The sequence below is a fragment of the Serinus canaria genome, chromosome 1A (assembly GCF_022539315.1).
Source record: "Serinus canaria isolate serCan28SL12 chromosome 1A, serCan2020, whole genome shotgun sequence".
In the NCBI taxonomy this organism is placed as follows: Eukaryota; Metazoa; Chordata; class Aves; order Passeriformes; family Fringillidae; genus Serinus; species Serinus canaria.
Genome location: NC_066314.1, coordinates 24,856,635 through 24,881,634, shown reverse-complemented (window position 1 = coordinate 24,881,634; position 25,000 = coordinate 24,856,635). Strand labels below are relative to the sequence as shown.

The following is a 25,000-nucleotide window of genomic DNA, read 5'->3' as shown; positions in this document are numbered from 1 at the left end:
CCAGACAGGATGTCTGCTTGTTTTTAAACTTTGAAAAATCGTTTATTTTCAGAAGCCCAACGTTAGTGAAAAATATACCCACCAGCTTAGGCTATGGAGCAGCTCTTAATGCAAGCTTGCAGGTAAAAAATACTAAATAATTCTTTTTCGTACACCCTGATTATCTTATGTGTGATGTATTTTATTTCTACTTATACACTGGTATAGAATTACCTGGTATGTTTATGTGGACCTGATGGTCATTCTAAATAACTGGGTTTATCATCCAAGTAAGTCGTATTACCTAGCGCTGCAAGTAGTAGTTCTTATTCGTGCTACTTTTGATGTGAAGAAGCAAGAAGGACACCCTGTGGCAAAATCTGGAACATTCAGTTTTGCTGCAAATGTTAGATTGATAGAAGCTTTTGCAAATGCATGTGGATATGCATTAATATTTATCCAAGCTGTCATAAATGATTTCACATCACAGTGTTGGGGAACATGGTGCTCATGGCAAAAACTTTAAAGTTTAATTATAATATATAATTTTTATGCAGAAGAGGCAAATGTCAGGACTTTTTTATTTTGATTTAAGTTCTGGTCATTTTTTAAAGTATAGCAGCTGCCTGCATTATAAAGGAGCCATACATTGTGTGGAAGGGCAAAGGGGTTAAGTGTAATTCAAAGTCAAAAAATGATGTAAAACTAGAAAGTGCCATGAATATCAGAACATAATTAATAATGGAAAATAATGGAACCTAAGCAAAAGAAAGAGTAAACCAGAAGTAGAAATGCTGTTATTTACAGAATGTGAAAATAACTGAAAATGCACAAAATCCTTCTGGACCACTTCAACAATTCAAAATGAGCTGTTCTGTGTGTGTATGTAGCTAAATGTTCATACATGTAAAAGTGCTATGTATATGTACAGGCTAATAATTTTGGTTTACTTTTCATTTTGGTAGGCTGCACTGGCAGAGAGCAGTTTACCATTGCTAAGTAACCCAGGACTGATAAATAACGCATCCAGTGGCTTACTGCAGGCAGTCCATGAAGATCTCAATGGTTCGCTGGATCACATTGACAGTAATGGAAATAGCAGTCCAGGCTGCTCTCCTCAGCCTCACATGTAAGTGCAGTCAGCTTTCTTTCAAGAAAAAATGCCTTAGTCTGAGACACAAAATTACTCAAAAGAGCTTTGAAAGGTGGTAAGTGAAACATCTGGAGCTATATATTTGAAACTAAACATTTATATTAAAACATTTTAATAGATGAGTCTTCATTTACTTTGTACATTGTAGTGATTGCTATAGGCTTTTTTTTTTTTTTTTTTTGGGTAAAACCTCATCAATTTGCTTGCAAGCTCTGAATGTAATGGGAGGCTGATCTCTGTGGTCATTTTCACAGCCTGGTTTGTAAGGTATAGTCAGAATGTTCGCCCTGGAATTAGTTGTAATTTTAGCTATGACTCTCCAAACCATTTATGAACTGTAGTAGAGATATTGCCCGTTTATATAAACCATAAAATGCAAAGTTTAACTGTTGCCCAGAGTTTACATAGAAGCCAGTAAAGTGTAACTTTTTGCCTGTCATATAAATCAGCGTAATTACGTATTCAAGTTTAATTACTGGTGCGTCTGTATTGGCAAGGTTTATATGTTATATTTTATGCAAGACTACGATTCCTATTAATATTTAGCAGCTAACTATATCATTAATTACTCTAAATTCTTTCCCCTACCATCTTTTTAATGGAGCTGAGAGAGTGGAAGTATTAAAAATTGATGTATTGTGGATTTCAGAAATGTGTCTGAAGCTTTAGAAATGCCTGGCCTTAATCAGTGGTGTCAAACATGGCAGTTTCTTGTTTACTAAATAGTAAAACATGTATCTTGGAGGTATTGTTTCCCAGGTTATTTATATAATAATTAGCAGTGTGATATGTAAGTAGACTTCGTTTTAAGTTTACTGTAAGATGATTTTTAAAGTGTATCTAAAGTTATGGTGTCTTTTTTTTTTTTTATGTTTTAAAAAGCTGATCTTATTTGCCTTTTTTAATTCCATTTTCTCTTTCACATTTTAAATGTTCATTTTAATTGCTAGAATGGGATATTTAGCAGTAAGAGTAATTGAGACCAGACTCCCTTTTTTGCTTGCACTCTGATGTGCTAAGAATCCGTTTTGATCTGAGCTTTTTTTAGGAAAAATACTTTACTGATTTTTTTCTTCTTTTGTTTGGCATGTTAATATATCGGTGTTCACATAGAAATGTTTATTGTCATGCGTTTAATTGTTTTATTGCACATTTATTCTACTTGCCTTTGAAAATAATACACTGTGAACAATCATGTATTTTATCAGGTTCCAAACCATTACTTTTTCAAAATGGAAAAATTTGTCTTTTGGAAGTGTCTTTAGATGTGTTAAATAATACAAAAGAAGTAATAAAACTTGAAGTAGAAAGAACATGAATATATGCTCTTGAGAGTAACACTACTCTAAAACAAGTAAAGTGAGCAATCAGACAAAAGTTTTTATATCCCATGCTTTATGCTATCAACCATGCAGTGGGTAGCTTGAGGCCTTTTACTTTTAGCAGTTCTCCTGAGTATGCTAATGCTCTCTTCCTGTATAAAATGCCAAGACAATAAAACTTTAAAGAGCAAACAAGAGTTAGATCATGTGTGTTAAAAACAGCTACTTTACAGAAAAGAATGACACTTGCCATTAAAGTTGTTTTGTAAGTGTTAGGCAGATTTGTTTACATATCCTATGTTCTGTCTGCCATTCTGCTGGATAAACTGTGATATCTGTGCATATGATTATGTATATATGGCTACATTTATGGCTGTGTTTATAGCTAAAATAGTGCATATTGGAGTAAATCTTGCCTATAACAAAGGAAAATAACTTGTTACACCCTAACTCAAGATTCAGCCTTCCTCGCTAATTTTTATGATGTCATTTGTGGAAATAGGCTTTTTTGGGACTTGCTGTGTTTGGGATTCCTTTGAAACTTGTGAGGATGTGTTACTGTGGTCTTGACAGACTGAAGCAACAGTATGCAAATGCCTGAGACACCACTGGAGAAAGGATCTATACACATTCATCCCTTGCAGCAAACTTAGTGCAAGAATTCTGGGCTTCTGTGGGACCAAGAGCCATTAGACAAAAGAGACAAGCTAGATGCCCACTCACTTGTGACATATTTTCCTTTACTTTGGGGGGATAAAAGGGAATGAATGCAATCTGCAAGGAAAGGCCAGGGAGAGGCTTGCGTGAGGGGCAGAAGACCAAGGAAGAAGAGACCTCTTCCTTGCCTCCAACACCACATTGGTCAGGGACCTTCATTTTTGTTAAAGAGCACTACATAAGAGAATGAGAAGATAGCATAGGTAAAGCAAAACAGAGGTAAAGCAAGTGAGGAATAGGCAAAAAATGAAGACACAATTTAAATTTTGCATTGCCCACACAGATAACATAACATAACATCTATTTTTTTTTAACTGAAAAATAGTTAATAAACTAGTAAAAAAAAATAATTTTACTGGCGCAGGCACCTACTTACTTTTTGTCTCCTGAGAAGGTTCACCCAGGAAGTCTGGGTTTTTCTCCCCTAGAAAAGGGTTCTGGAGGTCTGATAATGACTGCACTCAGCTATAAATTTGGAGGCTCTGTTAATCTCCAAGTATATTAAACCTCCATCTCCTGATTCCCAGGAAAACGCAGACGCCACAACAGGAGGTATATGCTGAGCAATGCTGCCTGCCATCTTGTAGGTGCACACATGCAGGAACAATGGAGCAAGGTATTAGGGAAAGAGGCAAGAGATTGTGTGCAATTTTGAGATCAAGGCATTCAGTTGGGAAGGTGCAGAGTTTGGATTGTAGACATGCTTCCATAGAGAGACATTTGTTTGGTATTTCAGCAGCAAATGCAAAACGAGTTCCAGTGACAAAGTCAAGCATCTTACTTGGGCATTTGGTTGTTAAAATTGTACTGACTGTCATTTTATCAGATATGATAAAACCACATGGTAGCAAAACTGTCTTATTTTGGGATGATCATATTAATGTTTTTAGCATATTTTGTGTGTATGTGCAGAAGTCAGTGTATCTGTGGTTGAGCATTGGAGCATTATCAGAGACATTGATTTCTGTTATTGTAGTGCCTGGCTACCGGGTGTCAGAAAGTGGGGAAATTGTTTCAGTTCTTGGATACGAACCTAGTACTTCACATCTGGTTTTGAAGAGACAGAGTAATGAGAGTAGTTTGAGTCATTAATTTACCCATGTGTGACCAGGTATCTTAACAGAGGCAGGCAAATCAACTTACTTAGAAAATAGTCTCTGTTCATTGACTAGAGAAAGACAGGAGGTCTAAAACTTTGAGTAACTGTATCACACTTCAATGCTTGTTAAGTGCAGTCCCAGCCAGTGTATTTAAGGCACTTTGAGACCCCCAAAATTTTGACCTCAGGTAATGAAATATAATCTGCTCCCATTTTTATGCTTTTTGAATACTTAAAAATACTACAGTAAGTTGTAGGTGATCAGTATAACCATGGCCTGGTAGCTGGAGTAACTCTTATATTATTACATAAAGCATCTGAAATTTTATTCTGTGTGCCTCCCAGTTTCCTCTCTCTATCTGATGAAAGGTGGAAATTCCATAGTCCAGGATGTAGCATATGAGTAGTGGAATCTTAAGTCCTAGGTTTTCTTTCTGTATTTCAGCAGTGTTAAATCTAAGTTCTGTCTTTGACTGAATCAAATCTTCAAATCTGATTCCTGGTGTGCAGGCCCTGAGGGCTTCCTTGACATAAATCTTCACAGAGAAAATGTGTTACTTATTGTGGGCACATATCTGCTGTTCAAAATTTAAATTTCTTCTAAGATCAATTGTCAACAATCAATATCAGGCAATTGTATTTTAAGTCAATGCTTAAGACTGTTTCTTCTTTCATGATTTCCATGGATAACTTCTCTGAATTTATTGTGAGTTAGAGCTGATAAGCAACAGGTTTCAAAGCAAGAAACAGAACTGAAGATATTTTATGCACAAAGATTCATTATTTATGTAAAACTAAATGCTGCTAATCTTGCATAACAATTGTACATGGATGTAACTGTAAGTCCCACAGTACACGCCTTTTGAGTATAAATGCAGAATTCTGAACTAAAGAAAACAAATCCAAACAAGTGCAGTTAAAGCTGGGCCTTGGGAAAGATTGAAAAAAAGTTTTAGTATTCCTGTAGAAACAGCAGCATTGGAGGAGACATGAGGTGATGCTTAGGAGCAATAATGACAGGTCATGCATTACTGAAAATACAACTTCTTTTTAACCTGTATGTAATAGACAGCATACTGCTGAAGAGCTTTGGTGGGATTTGAAGGTCAGTTCTTTCAGAAGTAATAAATTTATATTTTTAAATGAACATCAGGATCATAGTGAAATCAACTTTGTGCTATTACTTTTCCTATCTTTATTATACATTCAAGAGTTCTCACTCTTGAGGATGGCAAATAAGGGATGGAAATCAAGTTCAGCTATTTTTCTGGTGTTTGTCTCTGCATTTGTTCTAGACTGATTACACTTCAGTGATTATTGCAGGTGGCACAGACCCGGGTGTTTTATCACCAGAATATTTAGCACATCACTTGCCCCCATGGCAAATGCATCATGCAAAATGCCACTTTGCTTCATTGTATGATCCTGGGTGTCTGGGGGAAGGTACGATTTTAATCTGCAAAACTCTTCATAGCAGTTGAGGAAACTGAAAGAAATTGGGAATGAGAAGTCAAGGAAAATGGAAGAGTGAGAAAGTGTAGTCTTGCCATAGGAAACAATGGGGCGATTATACCATTCTATTAAAACTCACTGCAGCTCACTGAATAAGGAATGGAAGGAATAAAAATATGTGATAGGGTAAACAGATATCCCTCTGGTGAGATTTGGAGGAAGGGGCTTGTCATCATGGTTGTGTCCCTGCTCACTCTGTGAGAGTGTAGACTGACAATTCACCTGAACTCATTCTCAACTGACTCACCAAAATAACCTGGTTCCTAACAGCAGATCCAGGATCCTGGAGTTAATGCCATTCTGTTTTATAGGATTTTAGTTGTTGACAGCTTTTTTAGAAAAGTGAGAACAAGAAATAAGGTTTTAGAGTTGCTTCTCAAAAAGTGAGTTCATACATCCTCTCCTATATGAGTATTTATGTTCAGCTATTGTAGTGCCGTACTACCTAAGACGAGAATTGTGTGAAGCCAAATGTCAAGACACACATATATTCCATGAACTTTAAAGCTATTCTAAAAAATGTTATGGTAGGTTGTTATGAGAAAGGATAACTTTTGTCCAAATGAGCAAGAGTAATAGTCAATCTGAAAAAAAAAACAAAAGGGGGAAAAAAAATCTTATACAGTGTAGTCCTTCGTCTTCGATTTTGTGTGGAAAAAGCGAGTTCCAAGCATCTGTGGTTTCAGTCACCTTTTCTTTTATTCTCCTGTTGTTCCCAACCCTACTCCTTTACCTTTTCTCACTCTTACCCTGACTGGATCATTTCTCTCTGCAGTTCTATCTGCATAATCATCAAACTTGTTATTTTTTTTCAAACTTTTTTATCTTTAAATTTTATTCCCAGAGGCAAATATGATTATTCTGCTCTAAGATCATTTACTTTTGAGGTGCTTCAGTTTGAAAGCATTCCATTGTCAGGTCGTTCCCATATCTGATTATTCCAGTCCCCCACTGTTAAGCTTTCACACCACTTACAGTAGGTTACCTATCATTCCAGTTTTAATCCCTTTCATTCCCTTGTTTCTTTAACTTCATAATGTTATAATGTTCCAATCCCCTGTCTTTCCTTCTTCCTTTTTTTTTGTTATCGTTTCATTGTCCCATTTCATGATCTCTTTGCATTTACCTTGGAGGCTTGTTCTGTTCTAGGGGACTGCTATGATCCAAGTCTCGTGTTCATTGTATAAGACTTGACATAGTGTATAAGAAAATAAACTCGTGAAACACATCAATTAACAGGGATGTAACAAGCATTATTAAATAGGTGAGAAGCATGTAATTGAGCAGATGAATGTGGTAGCAATTGCAGTATTTCTGGGTATCCTTGTTCATCAGAAACGTTTTACCTAATCACATGATATTTTAATGCCTGTATAATTTGATTTCACACATTTTTATTCATAAATCTAACATAAGGATGATAATGGGCATAGAGACTTTGCGACAACAATTGACTTTTATTTTTATATGAAAAGAGGAACAGCTAGGAAATGGGACCTTAAAGGTTGTAGCTTTTGTCTGAGCATATTCCCATTGAAAGAAGTTCTATTGTGAGAATATGCAGCGAAATAATTTTGGCTTTTGTACAGAGCCATTTACCTGTGGACACTAATGGAAAAATAAGCAATCATGTTTTGATTAATAATATTTTTCACCATTCCCATTGAAACAACTTTTCACTTGAATGTTTTCCTAAATATTTATATTCTCCTTTTTAAAATTTTAGTTTACATTACTTTAGTTTTTAGTCCATTTGTCCTCTATTTTTGCTTCTGTTCATCAATTTACTTATTTTCCAACACTGATGGTCCAGTTCTTTATCATTTTGTCTCTAGCTTCTTATATGTTACATGTCTTACTTTTGATCAGAAGTTGCTATTTCTTTTCTTCATTATTCCAGCCCCAGTTGTTGCACTTCTAGAGTACATTCCCAATGCTCTTAACAAAAAGATCACTCCAGAGATACAGTGCCTTCAGCTGAAAAGAGTCAGATCCCTATAGCATGGCTTATAGAAGTTGCTAGGCTCCTTTGGGACTTCACAGAATCTTTTTGGAAGCTGTCTTGCTGAAAACTTTTTGGTACTGCTATCATGAATTCTCAGTCTATGGACAAGATACTTCTGCTTTCACATAAAAGGTCTGTATAAGAAAAGGCAGCATCCTAAGTGTTGTTGCAGATGTTAAAAATTTGTTTGACATTACACAACTAAATTTCTCTGCAAACTCCTAAAATTAGTTCACAAGAGAGTTGTGTCTTTGCACAATGCAAAAGCTGAAATGACAGTGCTGTTAAAGTGTATTTCTAAAACTGCACAGACAGTAACGAATTGTATCCACTATTGATGATTGCATTTGTTTTTTAAGTAACTGTGATATTATAAGCCAAAATTTTTGAAAGTGGACTCTCTAAATACTATTTCCTAAACACATGCCCAAAATGTATCTTTAAACTTACTTATCACCTAAAAAGTCAAATAAAAAGATACAATTATATCCAATTGATAACACTTATACCAGTAGTTTAAATTATGATCCATAAATCCAAGCATTCCTTGAAAAATGTAAGACGTTATGCTGAGAAAGTATTATTTGACTATTGCTTAATCTTTAGAATTAATAGAAAACTAGAGACTTTACACATTTTAAAAGACTAAAAATTCCAATTCAGGGTTGTTGGGTTTTTTTTTCAGACTTTCTATAAAGACTTCATCTTGTGTGAAACCCCATGTATAGGTCAAAGTAAAGTTACTAAATTTCAAGATGGCTAAAGACATGATTATACCTGGTAAAGTCCATATGCAAAAGCAAAGTTCCCAGTCTTCTGGCGAAGCACAGTTGTATCTAAAAAATGCCTTTGATTTACATCAGTGCTGGGAATGCATGTGTGTGGTACAACTCTGATGTAATTTCTGTTAGGGTTCCAACTGCATTCAGAATCCAACTGGATTCTGGTGGTTTTCTCCAAATAAGCAGCAACATTGAAAGTGTATTTTAAATCAGGCTGAAAGTATCCAGTAGTGTCCCTCCTATAGTGAGATTTTACCAAGTTCATTGTTCCACTGTACCCATTGCTAAGGATTTAATGATGTTGCAGAATCTTCGTATGATTGTGACCCCTCCACTGATGCTTTTTGAAGACTTTAATAAGCTTCTGATTGAGATGGATAAGAGTATGTTTATTTGATCCAGTATTATGCTATGATAGTGGTAGTCTGGGCAATTAGGGACTTCCCCCAAAATTGATTTTTCTCTTCATGTTTTTCCTCCTTCTCTTCATTTCTTTGCAAATTTGGCATTATCATCATAGCTGAAAAAAATTACCTCAGAGGTGTTATCTCCTCTTGCTCTAAGAACACAGGAGATAGGAGTCATGTTGTGGGCAACCATTTATTACAATTCCTCTCCTAAAACTATCATAGTCCATCTCAAATTTGAAAGACGTGAAACTTCATTCCTTTGATGATTATAAGCCATATTCCAATTTCCAGACTAAATATATTCCAATTTATTTTCACTGATACGTGTTTTAGTTTACAGAGTCTTTTTTACTCTTCCTATGTTTCACAAATGTATTCTGGAGAGCACACTGTGAGCTTTGAATCTTTATTTTGTAGACCAAACAGACTGTTTCTGATAGAGCAGACTGTCCATTTTCCTCCTGTGTCTACAAGCCATTCCATAAAAAGACTCAGTTTGGATTTAGTTATGGTAGGTAGGTATTAACAGGTTTTTTGAAGAATTCCAGATGTGCTTGCATGTAATGTGTTTCTTCTTTCTCTCTGTTCCTGTGGGGAAAAAGCTTATTTCAGCTATATCCAGCTAAACTGTTATGGTTTCTTTTAATATACACTATTATGGATGGATTGGGGGCCCTGTTGTGGGAAGTGCTGTACAAAGGCAAAACAAAAAGGTTTGTCAAATCCCTGCCCCAAACTCTTACAGTCTCTGGGTAGTAATTGAATTACTTGGGTTTTGAGAAGGACCTTCAGATGCAGTTTGAATAGAAGGTGTATATTACTTACACTTCTGTAGAACAGCATCACTTAATTTAGAGAAAGGTTTGACACAAAGCCAGTTGCCATTGACTGCCCTACAGGTACAGCAAGCCCAGAGGCAAACCATGCCTGGTGGCAGTGACACCCATCAAGTAGTTTTCTGTAACTATCATGCCCTTTAATTCATAACATCATGAGAGGAATAATAATGTGTTTGTATCTATCTGGAGCTACTGGAAGTACAATTTAAACCATATATATATTTATTTTGTTGCTAGGTATATATAAATGTATTAATGACAATTGTATTGGACTGTATATATTTCATTCACCAGGAATACCCTGCCCTGTGAAGCTAAAGTCTGTGTTAAGCACAGGCCAAAGTACATGGTAAAGAGGCAGGATATGTTAATCTAGGCTCTGTGATACCTCAGATATTTCCTAATCAGCTCAGTCTGCAGGCAGACTGTATTGTGTTTTCCTGCAGAAATGATACAGATATAGCATATTCATCTGACATGTTGCTCTTCACATCTAAATGGTAAATCTGCAATCATATAAAAATGGGAGGCATGATATTCATATGTTAGTAGGAATATTCATATGTTACCAGTTTGGTGAAGTGTTCTGAAAAAAGAATGACTGGATGCAGTCTTTCTTAATACTAGAAGCTGATGACAAATATGTGGTGACAAAGGTATGTGGCTGTTGAGAGCATGCTTAACAGGAGTGTCACAAGCTCTGTCTTCCACACAGTTCTTCTGCTTGGTCTTTTCTGAAGACTGGGGAAAGACTAAAAACGCTAGTTTTATTGAGAAGAGAGGAACTAGGTGGGAAATGATGACAGCCTTTAGCACACAGTTCAGAGAAGATGGGAAAGAACATTGGGAATGGGACAAGAAATAATTCACTGGTATTTTGTCAAGAACAGTTAGGACAGACACCAGAAAAAAATCCCCACCTATTTCAATTTAGGATAATAAAGCGCTGCTAATATGTACCTGCACAGAAAGTCTTTGGAACCACTGATACTGGAAGCTTCTAAGAATAAATTAAAGTAGTCAAAAGTGATCTAACTATAAATGATCCTACTTTGGGGTAGGGAAAGTAAATTAAGAGACTTTATGATCTCTTGAAGTTCCTTCTAACCCCGTTTCCTTTTATCCATATCATAAATCTTGAAAAAGTATGGGCTTTTTCATGTATGCCACATTTTACAAAGATAGGTGAATTGTCCATATCCATTTATTTTGTAATTTGAAACAGCATCCATTGCAAAATTCTTTGACGTACTCTTTTTTATGATCAAATTGAAAGTTGGCCTCACAGAGCCAACATAGTGACCATAAAATTCAGCTAATATGAGAAATGTCAGCAAGGGTAGTGCAGAAAGTCCCTAACAGGGCAGTTTGACCCAATTGACTGTTGAGTGTAGTGTCTGGTTCTACTTGTGAAATACTACCATCAGCAAAAAAACCCCGCAGCTGAAGAGCTGGCCTTTCTCCAGGCTCCTTCTAGTAGACTAAGCTAGGCCAGCAGTCTTGGGGATCCAGAGAGGTCCCAGCTGACTGGAAGCTGGTGAATGTTGTCTCAATTTCCAAAAAAGGCAAGAAGGAGGACCCTGGAAACTACAGGCTTGTAGGTCTCAATTTAGTGTCTGGAAAAATAATGGAAGACCTTATTCTGGGAAGTATCAAGAAGAAAAAAAGAGAAGAATAACACAGTCATTGGTCACAGCCAGCACAGCTTCATGTGTGGGATGGTCAGGTTGTCAAACCTGATTTCCTTCTGTGACAAGATAACCCACCTATTTGATCTAGGAAGGCCAGTAGATGTGATCTTATTGGTCTTCAGCACAGTTTTTAATACTGTCTCTCACAGGATCCTTCTGGACAAAGTGTCCAACACTCAGCTGGATAAACAGATTACATAATGGGTGAGCAACTGGCTCATGGGTCAGACAGAAAGGGTTACAGGGAAAGGAGTGACATCAGACTGGTGACCTGTCCCTAGTGGAGTTCCTCAGGGCTCCATCCTTGCCCCTGTGCTCTTCAAAATCCTTATGAACGACATGGATTCAGGTCTAGAAGGGATCCTGAGTTTGCCAATGATGATAAACTTGGAGGAGCTGTCAACTCCCCTGAGGAAGTTGTTCTATACTATTTATCTGATCAGCTCTGTGTTTCCCAGGAGTTTTATTGATGTAAAAGTTTTCAACAGAAATAGAAAAACAATTTTAAATAGCATGTATTCATATTAAAATGTACAAATCCTACATATAACCCTCAGCTTTTCCAGGATCATTGAATAGCATTCCAGATTTTGCATAGAGAATATTTATTGGTTCTAACCCACAAATAACACTGAGGTACTTAATTGCTGCTGCTAAGTTTCTGTGTAACTGGTACAATTTTTAAAACTTCCCAACCATTAGTCACTACAGAGCATGCCAGATCCACAACCTCTTGTCTTGATCTTTGTTGTTTCTGGGCTTGCTATTTTTTATGGTTCTTCAATAACCCTAAAAATATTCACACTGAAGTCTCAAGTACTTTGTCATTTTGCTTTGAAATTTTGCCTTAAAAACTTCAGTGCTCTTTCTCCCTAATACTTTTCTTTGTTTAGCATGTTAACTTTAGACGTTTGAACTAGATGCAGTTGATGGGTTGAAAGACTTTAGAGGCCTGTGCCCTAAGCTAATTTCTAGTCAAGTTTTTACTTTCTTGTGGTTCTATCACAGGGAAAATACATTTATTTAGACACCAAAGGGAGCAAGCAAATGTCAAGGATGGGAATTTTAGTAAGAGTTGCTAGAATCAGAACATCTATGTTAATGTTATCTTCTTAGTAAAAACTTGATTCTTAAAAATTTTGATCCTATAAGTACGGTTAATTGTAGGTGAGCTTTAAGCCTCATTTGATATTTAAAGAAAGTGTATTCTTATTATACCAGTTTTTCAGAAAGATCTCTTTATCTGTGTTCAAAATTTAATATATTAGTGCAAAGGGGGTATCCGTATTTATAGTCTTTGCCTTTTCTTGCCAAGTCTAAAATAATATTAATAATAATTTTAAACGGGAACCCCAAACAATAGACAAAACACCAAGAACTGCTCAATTTAATTATAAGTTTCATCAGATGAAAAAATCCTCTGTATGTTTTCACTGCCCATTTTTAATCAATGAAATATTTTATTTTGTTAAAGAAAAATGACATTGTCAAATCAAATCGGTGAATTTATACTTCAAAAGTTTTTCTATACAGTGTTTATTTCTTTGTAGTAAGCTAAAAGAAAGAACAGAACATATTTGATTGTTGGGGATTTTTTAAAATTTTTTTCAACATTTTTTCCACTCAGGGTCCTTACTATAAAGTTGAAATTCTTCAAAAACTTGTTGTGCATATTTTCCTTTTAATTTTGGTATGCCACCAATGGCCATTTTCAAACTTTCCTTCAAAAAGAAACTCTATGTTTAATCTGTCTCTAATTTGAAGAGAACCAGTTGATAATTGTGTGTGCTTGGGCAGCCCAAACAGATAGGGCAGGAAGCACCAAGCAGCAACTCCAGCCTCTTCAGGATCAAATGTATTTGTATATTTATGGATAAGCAGATCATTCATCCCTGAGTTGGGAAGTGCATGTGCTATAGAAAGGAAGAATGAGAGGTTTGCTCCTAGTGTCCATAAATTAATGGCTAGCTGGTTTCTGCAGTGTGAAGGTCAATATGTGTTAAAACTTTTTTCCTTTAGATTAATGATAGATGGCATCTTGGAATTGCTGAATACTTATTTTTTTTAATAGGATTTAAATATATAATAATTTTGAAAATCAGAACTCATTAACTGTGCAACGTACTGAGGATTTTAGAAACTTCTCTTTTGCAGTTGCATTATTCCCTTTTATTTTTAAAATAAATTAGTAGTGTGATAACTATAAGGATAAAATTATTCTAAATCTGCCATAATAAATTAAATAAATATTAAACCCTTAAGTTTAAGGCAAAGGTGAGTGTGTCCTTTTTTCCATGTTTCCATATTTTTAGTATCTCACTATTACTCATATCTCCAAGCCTCTACTCTTATGTTGACTTCAGAGGCCGCTAAATTAAATTGATTGCAAGTTTCCTCCCACAGGTATGTTTCCCATAGGTCACTTCTGTTCTTTCCTGGATTCTTGTGTATGGTTTTTGGGATGAGTGAGTAGTAGCTAAAGGGTAGTCGGGTACATTGATTATAGAAGTTGAAGTGAGCACCTACTTAAAAATACATAAACACTTTTTATTTGATTGTCATTGTCATTATTCTCTCCTAGTTAGTCTAACATACTGGGTTTCACTCCTCAACCAGAAGCACCATTGAAAGATTCATGATATATTTCCCAAGTGGTTATAGTAGATAGATGCATATGGGTAGTTTATTTTCTTTCTTTTATTTGTCAGCAGTAAATTGATTTTGCCATAAATTGTCAGCTTTGGGTTTTTTTCAGTTAATTTCACATATAACTAATCTATATATAATCTATATCATGTTGTTATCTCTGTTAATATCTTCAAGGCTATTCATAATTCTTTTCAAAATAGAAATCAAATGTAAGATCTTAGTTGCAGCTAACCTACCTCTTTGTTGTGATATAATCTTTTGTTCTTCATAGAATTACTTTTATTACTGACAAATGTTTGTGTCTACTTTTAGTATGAGTTGGACTTTTGGAAGCTTCTCACGGGAATTTGTGAATTTAAATGCACCCATCTGCTCCCCTTGTTTACTGCAGCATTATTCTTGGAAGGCTCATAGAGCGAGTAAAATTACTGGTCTTACATACACTTGTTATTCCACCTCATTCATCTGGTAGAAAAATATGGGTTTCACATTTGGTTATTTCCCCTTCTTCCCAAGCGTTCAGTCAGATGCATTACATATTTTACTTACATCTTCTGTGAATAAACTTAGGAAGCAAAATCATGGTCTTAATGAAGTCAAGGGGAATTTTCCCATTGACTTAAATGAGTTCTGGAGTTCATCCAAGGAGACTCTTTGTCTTTATGTCTTTGGCGTTCCCTCATTTCTTATTCTGCTTTCAGTCACTCCAAATCATTCCTAATCTCCTTCTGATATTGTAACTTCTTACAGTCCCATTTCTCAATTTTGGTTTCTCAAAATATTTTTATCTTTGTTTTCCCTTTTTTTTTAATTTTTTCTAAATAAGACAAGGAGCTCTCCCAGATCTGAAATGTTTTTATTTGGTCTTTGAAACTTTTTACACTCTTACTAGTCTATAACATTAGCAAAATCACTAATGTTGAAATCCAGAACAGTTTTATCCCTGCAAAACCAAGCAAGAAATATTTTCTCATTTATTCTCTCTGTTTATGTCAAAATTAATTGGAAATGCCCTGTTAATCAATAAGTTTGTAAGTGTTTTTTTTAAAGGCTTGGGTTTTATTTTTCCTGCTAATATAAGTGTAATGTTTTAATATTTTCTTCAGTCTCTATTCCCCTAAAGCCCAACAGGTATAGATAAAATCCCCTTTTTTTTTCTTTTTTTTTCTTTTTTTTTCTTTTTTTTTCTTTTTTTTTCTTCTGTTTTTTTCTTCATTAAACAGCACTCTTAGTACTTCCTTTCCAGACACCCTATGTAGCTTGTGGCATATTCCTCTCCTTAATACCTTAATATAGCACTATGTTTTCTCTTAGTTCAGATTTTCAGGTAATAATGACTATCTTCATGCTGCCCCATTCCCCTCTGATATTAGACAAACACTGGCACTCATATACAGAGTAGCTTTCCTCTGCTATTTTCGTGCTAGATCTTCACATCCCTTATTAACTGTTCTTGACTTTTACTGTAGTCTTACATTTGCAATACCTGGGTTGCAGTATCTGATTTCTCCTGGAATGTTGAATATGCTGGGACCCATCCTGTTTACATCTTATAAGATGAAGGATGGATCTCTTTCTAGTTAGGTTTGCAAATGATATCAAATTAGGGGAACAGTCAATATGCATAAGGGTAAGATGGACATTCAGAGGACTTGTATGGGCTGAAGGACTTGGCCAAGAGAAACATTATGAAATGCCATGAAATGCCACTGAGGAAGGAAAATCCCATCTGAGTCCAGTTTGGCACCTGAATTTTAAGAATTACAGCAGTAAACTGGGGTGAGTTCAGCAAAAGTCTACACACATGGTCAGAAACAGAAGCAGTTGCCTTCTGGGGAGAGTCAGAGAGAGCTGAACTAGATCAGCCTGGAGAAGAGGGGCTTTGAGGAGACCTGACTGTCAGTACCTATAGGAAGATAAACAAAAAGATGGAAGCAGGCTCTTTATTTTGGTGGTAGAATGAGAGACAGAGGGCAAATGTTAAAATTAATGTTTCAGACTGGACATAAATAAATATGGATATACCTCCTCTTTCCTCATGAGGACAGTTAGGCAGTGGGTGGGGCTGTTGACAAGCAAGTTGTATAGTCCATATCCTCTAAGATTTTCCAAACGTGACCAGATAAAATTCCAAGCAATCTGTTGTGACCTTCTAGCTGTGCCTTCTTTATCTCTAGGTGAACCCCCTTCTAGGTGGGTTCACCTAGAGATAACCTAGAGCCCTTAACCTGCATTATCCAGTGATCTTAGAGTGTGTTTACTTTAAAATAGAACCACTGAGAAAGTGAGCAGAAGCAACATAGCAATTTTAGCAATCGTGTAAGAAGAAGGATGCTCTGGATTTTGTTTTACAGATACTAGTGAAGTCATATCAGGGGCTCACACAAGGGATGGATCTTAGATGCAGAAGTAACTGAGTTTACATATTTTTTAATTTATTAAAAAAAAAATAGTTGTGCTTGCAAGACCAGTTTTATGCAATTGGTAATTATGCAGTTTGTGATTATTATTTTTCTTTACCCCTGCTCCAAGGGGTACCTCCCTTGTATTCTAGTGCAGTTGGAGGGAGGGTATGAAGAACACTAGCTGCTTCTACACTGACTGCTAAAATTTTACTAACAGATACTATAAATAGTAAAGTCAAGTTTAGAGGTTGTAAAAGCAATAATTGACTTACACAAACTCATCCCTTCTCGCTCCTACCTTGCTTGATGTGCCAGAGGCACTTTGTGACCATTGATCATTAATTCCATCTTATGCCATCTCCTCTAGCGATGAACTAAAGACAAACTTTAGTGGCCTAATTAACTATTCCTGTGAACTTTTATCTCCTGTCAGCATCTGCAGTAGTGCCTGCCAGCTAGGACTGTTTGTTGCCTCTGCTTTCCATTGCCAAGTCAATGCAACTCCCAACTCCACCATGGTAGAATTGAAATCCTTGGTGGTGGATAAAGTGATAAATATGAAAAAAGTATATTTCGAAGGTATATTTGGTGCTTCAGTGTTGCATTTCAGAAAATAAAAGGATGTTACTTCCACTTTTTTTTCTCAAAATGGCTCTTGGAGAGCCCAGGGTGTAAGGGTGTAATTTGAAAGTGGCAGGTTGATAAAGCACATCCATAAACACCCCCACTGAAGAGCAGTGCTTCTGCAAAATTAGAATTATATTTCTGATCTTCTTCCACCAGGATATTGTAGTTTCTCTCTCTCCTTAGCAAAATGAGGTAGCACTCCCTCAGCTTCCTGTGAAAGGTATTGACAGCAGGACCTTCCTCCCTTTCTTGTTCAAAGCCAGAGATTTGCATATAGGCATTATTTTATCTAGAAATAATGCCACTTCTTCATCATTTCAGTATATGTGATAAATACATAGGGGAAGTGTTCTTCAAGAAGAAATAATAATGGATTCTGTGACAGTTGTAGCATTACTCAATTTGTATTTAATTACTCGTCTAATACTTTCTTCCTTTTCTCAATATTTGGATTAGTATCTCCCTATGTGGCTGTACATATTCACATCAATAACCAGTTCACTTCTACTTGGAAAAAATAATAAATTGTTTATAATAGTGTAAAATTGTAGAAAGACAGAGTGAGTATTAGATAACATGAAAATATTATAGGATTTGAGGATTTGTCCCCATTTGTCTAGCAAAGCATAAATATAAAAATTCTAAATCTGAAATGGTTGAATGGAAAAGAAAGGTTTTCATTCAAAACTGCCATGGGATATCCTACAGATCTATAGCTATATTGGCAAGATAGGTCTTCCTGAGGATATAGTAGTTCACCTCTGTTAGGAAAGAGAAAGCAAAGAAGTTGCACATAATATATTTCAACAGGTTAAACTTGGAAAATACTTAATGCAAAGAAGTCTTTAGAAAGCAAAAATGTGACAGATAAAATAAATTAAAATAAATAAATATTTAAAATAAATATTTTAAACCTTTTTCACATATGAAATATGAACGCATACACAAATTATTAGGTTGGCCACAGAATTATTTCAGCTTAGTAGCTCACCTTGTTGGATTGGACGCAAATGTTTTCAAGCTTCTGCAGTTTGAAGAATTCTGTAGCTGTGGATCTTCTCCCAGCATTTACTGGAACACTTTTTGTAGCTGAATAAAAATTGCACTTGTAGTGCAGGATACCCACTACATAAAAGAATTTAGGGCACCTGTTGGTAATAAGCAAAAACATTAATAAAAAGTGTAGGTGTCTGATGTTAAAAGTTACACTGGAAATGTGAAGGTCTGTAAAAGATACTGTGTAACACAAAGATAGAATTTTGGTTTTTTCTTGTAATTACTGAGGCACAGTAATGTGAGTAGTGATAGTGAATAGATAGTACAGTTGAAGGAATACCTACAGACTAACCAACTGGTTTTGAAGATGTAATGTTTGTGGTCTTAAGGCTGTCTACAGAATTGTGAGGAAGAATGGATCAAATGGAACATCAGCTGTTTTAGGAAATAGTTAAAGTTGCTTGAGAGCTACCTGATTATTTAGTTAATATTTTTTTAAGTCTTAAAAATCTTTATTTGTTTAATGGACAAACATAAACTCAAAGAAAATCAATGTAGTCTGCCATGACATGTATGGCTTTGAAATTTTTCAGTCCCAAAGATTCCCCTGGGAAAACTTTCTTCATCTAAGTTTTAGAAAATTCATTTTCTTTATGCACTTCTGTGTGAAGTCTTTTGGAAAGCTAGTGAGTCAATAGTATCAAAATTAAAGTCTCACACAAAATAAGTTTGGAAGGGACTTCAAGACATGATGTAATTTATTGCCCTTTGTGCCATTGAATACCAAAGTAAAAAACTCCCTAGTGTTACTAGGTGCCTAAGTCTCCATAGCAATACGAAATACTTTCAGCTGCAACCCAGCAAAAAGATTACCCTTTCATGATTTTAGACTGATTATTGCAACTCCTGAGTGGAATAAAAAGGCACCAAAAGAGCTCAAAAGAATTACATGACTTGTTGCAAATCATATTCTTGGCTACAAAGCTCAAAGTAAGCACATTGACCTAGGCAGCTTCTCTCTCTCAACATCTACCACCACTTCAATACAAAGCCAAAAGCAAAGTATTTTCCCTGCCAGTCATTACATTGATTTAACTGCCTAAATCTCTCTGTCTCACAGCACTTTTTCTTAAATTATTTTAGCAGAACATTAAAGATTTTTGGTGGATATGGGCAACAATATTTAGACAACTCAGATCTGAATTGAGGAGTGTGGAGGTTGTTCACTGGGAAACCTAGAGGGGTTGAATCCTGGAATTTTCCTGGCAGCTTTCAGAATTAATCACTGAACTTCTTGCCTTTTTTTTTTTTCCCTCACATATACAAATGAGAATTGAACTAATGAACTAATTCTTTTTTTTTTTTTCCTTCTATAGAATTGCATGAAAGATACACAGGCAAACTTAAATTGTTAAATCTCTTGTTTGGAAGAAAAAAAGGATTACTGTAGTAACACAATGCTGGTGGTTATAAAAAGCATTCTCTGCCTTCATATGTTTTCCAAAGAATTTTTGAATCTTTTATTCAAAGCTTCGAATGAATACTATTTTAGTAAAAAAATTTGAAAATTTTTGTAATTATTTATATTTCCTTGTCCTGAGTTCTCACTGCTGTTTTGCTTTAATCAGTATCCCCTTACACTAAAGTTGAAGTGCATTCACTGTAGAAAATGTGCTATTCATAATTGAGAATATTGTATCAAGTATATTTTCTCCTTGTTGGCACCAAGCTCAACTCAATTTAATTAAGAAATCATGTACTTGATTATATGATCTGGTTGTTTTCTTGCCAGCAACAGCACACGTTCTAATGTTTAGAAGTTGAATGTAATACTTTTTTTGTTGCTGGATTTTAGCAGGATTTTAGAAACTATCATACTAAACACATTTTCCCAAGGCAGGATTAGGCTTATCTTCTGCAAAATTCAGAAGACAAGTTCACCTTGTATCAGATGAGTTATTGCAGACTTTGAGAATTTGGCTTCATCCCTAAATATTTGAAAGTTACTTTGCACATTCCTTCCTAGTAGATATTCATCCCTCAGCTGCCTGTCCTGCTGTCTTTCTTTTTCCTCTGAAACCACGAAGCTCTTCCCCAAAAGCCTACAGGATTCATAAGGCCTTTATAAGTGTCCAGCAGCTGTTACCTGTCTCCTGGCAGTAATTCCAGTTAAATGTTAGAAATGGTGATTTCTTTAAGGATACAGTAGGCAGTTGTAATTTGCCAGTTAGTTGCAAGGAGTGAGAGAAAAATCTACACGTGAAGCTGTAAAGCATGTGGAAGAATGAATGTTTGAGGCAGAAAGAGAGAAAGAGGAACTTAATGTTCTACAATCTATGAGCAAAGAAATAGCAGTGTATTGAGATGAGTAGGCAGATCTGCAAGCTATTAGAATCCTTCTTTTATATTAAAAACATCTCTCACAGAGAGTGCTATTTTGAAAGTGCTGGGGTACAAGAAAAGTCTTCTTTATAATTGTAGATCCATCAGTTGTAAAGAAGGTAATCCATGGAAATGAGGCTGTTCATTTGTTGATATGTTTACAAAAAGTTCTTTGAAATAATTTAGCATAGCCATATTTATTTTTCTTCTTGCTCCTGCTTCATTCATCTGCTTGCTTTCTGTTTGTGACCTTACATTGTCACCCTGAGCTCAAGCAGAGGTGTATTTTGCCAGCACTTATTCAAAGGAGACAGGCGTTTTGATGAGGACATTTGGACATGGTGTCACAGTTGTACTTGCTAAGAGGTGTCTCCATCATCCCTTTATTATCCCAAAGAGTTAGCAGGGACTTAACATACTTCTCACAGATGTGTACCTAACTCTAAGGATGATTTGGGAATGGCCCAAAATGATGAGGACACCAGGCCTCCTCCAGAAACCTGCTTCAGTGCTTCACTTTCTGTACTAATTTTTAACTCTAGCATCTGACCAGTTGCTCTTTCTATAACCGAAGACATCCATTTTTCAGCCTTTCATCATGTAACAGTTGTTATTTTCCTAATCCTCTACCAGGATTTTCTCAAGTTGTTGACATCTATGAAATTGTTCATACAATGTTCTTCATTCTAGCTTCATTGTCATTAATAAAAAGTATTGACTAGTTCTGAACACGATTGGCTCATCAAGGAATGATGCTAAACTTTCCTAAAATACAGATTCCAATTATATAGTGGATCAGAAAGTCTTGATCACAAGTCCAAAATCACTAAGCTATGACATGTTGTAGGATTTAAATAGCATTTATATTAATAAGAAGTCATGGAAAACAGAAATATTTATTCAGAATTCATGTTTAAATACTCAGTACTTCACATGGGAATTTGTTCTTAGCACAATGCTCCTATTGTGCAACAAAATAGTAGTGCAAAATTTTTCAAATAATCACATTTAAATATATTTCTGTCTATATATATATACAGAAATGTTCAAATCTTCATTTGCTTATGGAAAAGAAAAAGAAAAAGTTTTGGTTTTCATACATATCTTGTATAATTTCTTCCTCAGAACATACGTAAAATATATCTCTAACCAGAGTTCATGCCTGAACTTTGCCTTTCAATCTTTGATTTTGAAAAACAAACTCTAGAGTTGAGAGAAATGTTTGTTTCATGAGCCAATGTGTTATTCCTTGTATTTACTCTTCCATAAAGGGATGCTTGTATGGCAGTGTTTTCTAAAGCTTAGAAAACTTTCTTAAGCTTCTGGCAGAACAGACCATGAAATTTATTCCTGTGTGGACGTCTGAACTGCTTGATTTAGTCTTGATTTACAGTTAATCTGTAAGAAAGTTTAGTTGAAAAAATGAAAAGTTTTATTTTTGATTAGTCCTTTAAGATATTAATCCTTCCACAGGTTAGTCATCAAATTAATCTTTGAACTGTCCTTGAAAGAATGTGGTCCTCAATACTAAAAAATTACAACACAAGAGGAACTAGTGCATTTTTAATGGCTATTTCTTGTTATCCTGTCTGTTTATACAGTGAGCAGTCCAACCACTAAAGTGCAATAAAGCAACCTGGACACCACCCTTAAAGGAATTGAATTCATTCAATTCCATTAAAGGAATTGCATGAATTCCTTAAAGGAATTGAATTTGGGAAAAAAGTTCTGTAGTCAGAAGCATGGAAACAAAAGCATAGCAATGAATCATAGATTGGTTTGGAACGGAAGGGACATTTAAAGATCATCTACTCCAACCTCCCTGCCATGAGCAGGGATATCCTTGGTTGAATTGATGAAAGCCCCATCCAACTTGATTTTGAAAACTTTCAGGGATGGGCATCCAGAGCTTCTCTGTTTCAGTGTCCCACCATCCTCATGTAAAATACATTCTCCTTATATCTGATGTAAACCTACCCTCCTCAAGTTTATGGATGTTGCCCCTTTTTCTGTCACTACAGATCTTGGTAGAAAATTCCCATCTTTCTTATTCACGCCCTTAAGTATTGGAAGGTCTCCTGGAGCTTTCTCCTCTCCAGGCTGAACAACCCCAACTCTCCCAACCTTTCTTCATAGGAGAGGTGTCCCACTCTGACTATTTTTGTGGCCCTTCTCTGGACCTGCTGTAACAGGTCCATGTCTGTCTTGTACTGGGGATCCCTCATGAGAGCAGAGTACAGAGCAGGGTGGGGAGGCGAATCACTTCTCTAACCTGCTAAGCACGCTTCTTTTTATGCAGCTCTGGATACAATTGGCTTTCTGGGTGGCAAGTGCACATTTCCAGCTCATGTCCACTTTTTCATCCACCACTATCCCCAGGCCCTTCAATGGGGATATCCCCAGAGCTGCTCTCAAACCCTTTAGCCTCCAGTCTGTTTTGTATTGGGGATTGCTCTGACCCGGGTGCAGGATCTCATGCTTGGTTTTACTGAACTTCCAAGGTTCATGTGGGCCCACTCCTCAAACCCATCAAGGTGCCCCTGGAGAATATCCCTTCTCTCCACCAAATTAGCCACCACTCAGCTGGATGTTACTGGCAGACTTGCTGAGGGTGCACTCAACAAATCCCACTGTGTGTCACAGCTGAAGATACTAAATAGTGTCGGTCCCGTTATGGACGACTGAAAAACCTCAACAATGAAATAATATAGTAGGTATAATGGTGCACAAAATGCAATTTCTTGGGAGCAACAAAGTAAAAAGAATACTGTCATAATAGTTTTACAGCATCTGGAGAAAATTATTATGGCAATAGAGCATGATTAAAAATATGAAGATTGCATCAAAAATTTAGTCACTTACAGTTCTGTAGAAAATATCTGAAATTTAAAGCTTAATGGAGTTCAGAAGTTCTCTTCAACATTTACAAATGTTTGAGAAAAGATACTAAGTGAAAAGCAAATCTCATGAAAGGACCTTAAATCTCAAGGCACACAATTACTTGTATTGCCTTAAAAAGGGATGAATTGTTTTTCTCCTTCTTTCAGAAGACACTGTTCAAACGTTTTTCAGTGATAAAAGTAATTTCTAAATGACCCCACATTCCCCTGCAACACAGCTACCACACAAATAAGAACAAATATAGTTAAATTCAGATGGAGAGTGAAGCACCTTGTTGCATGTGGGTCGTAATTGTTTTCAAATTCAGTAAGTTCTACACCACAGTAGATCTGTGTGACCTCAGATCACCCTGTGGTGTTTTCAAACCTCAGGTGTCTGCTAGAAACACAACAGAGAGACATAGGAGATTAGGTTCAATTTCTTTTTTTAATCAGGGTTACAGCAGGGTTAACTTTGCAAGGAGAATCAGGCAGTATGTCTTGGGGTTTATTATTTTATCAATTGTTGTGTAGTAGCACATTGGATACAAACCCAGATAGTAATCCAGTAATCCGTGGATAGTACACTCTGTATGGTATAGTAGCTATAAGGACGTCATGTGTTGGAACTGACTGCTGAATATTTGTTTAGTATATTTTGTGTTCTCCATTCATGAAGAGCAATCTATATGTACAGTGAGGCTAGTCATGTTGTTGCCATAGTTCACTTTGTAATTTAGAATCTTTACTTCATTTATCTCTTTCAACAAAAACAAAAAGACCCCTTTGTTTTTGCATCTTATTTGTAAGGTTGTTTTGTTTTGTTTTTAATTAAAGCTGTTCTGCTTTAATTCAAGGTAAATTGCAAGAAATATTTAGAAAAAAACAGCACAGGAATAAAGGTGCTAATAAGGTATTGAATAGAATAGTTATGTTTTGTCCAGAATTTAAAGATAGCTGATCCATACTTTGCCTGCCTAAGTAAAAATCAAATGCTTTTAGCACATCCTGTAGATATCATATGCAGAATTTGATCCAGATGGGTTCATTCCTTTCTTTTTTTTTAACCCATACATCTGTGAATGTGTATACACAGATGTTCTTTTAAAACTGATGAAATACATATTAAAACTTCAGAAGCTTGTCCCACTAACCTTTACAAAATTCCTTACTCAGCAAGGAAGTATGTTTGATACTGTTATTAATTCCTAATATATATACTGCTTGCACATTTAAAACCCAATTCCCTTTTTTGAATTATTAGGCTTTTTTAAGGCAGCAGTTGTAAATACATTATCATTTTTAATGGCAATTCATTTCCTGGGTTTCCAAACCATTATACTGCTTGGCCTGTAGTACTGTACACAGAGTGCACATTGTAGCCCTGTACAAGAAATGCATTTAAGCACATGTTTTATTGTGAAACCCATGAGTAATACTGCTGAGTTTAAGCAGCAGGTTGGAGCTGCACTAAAGTGGCTGGATTGGAGTTGGAGTACTAAGCAGCTTGCATTTTGTCATTTCATCATGAGTTTTCAAGTGTCAGCTGTAGG

The 25,000-nt window shown here is 35.8% G+C and overlaps 1 protein-coding gene across 1 annotated transcript in view; it reads left to right on the top strand.

Moving 5' to 3' along the window:
- FOXP2 (forkhead box P2) overlaps positions 1-25,000 on the top strand; it is a 341,521-nt gene that overhangs the window by 309,928 nt on the left and 6,593 nt on the right. The window contains exons 17-18 of the mRNA XM_050969956.1: positions 53-122; positions 945-1,108. Of these exons, the coding sequence (XP_050825913.1) occupies positions 53-122; positions 945-1,108 (234 nt within the window). The remainder of the gene's footprint in view (positions 1-52; positions 123-944; positions 1,109-25,000) is intronic.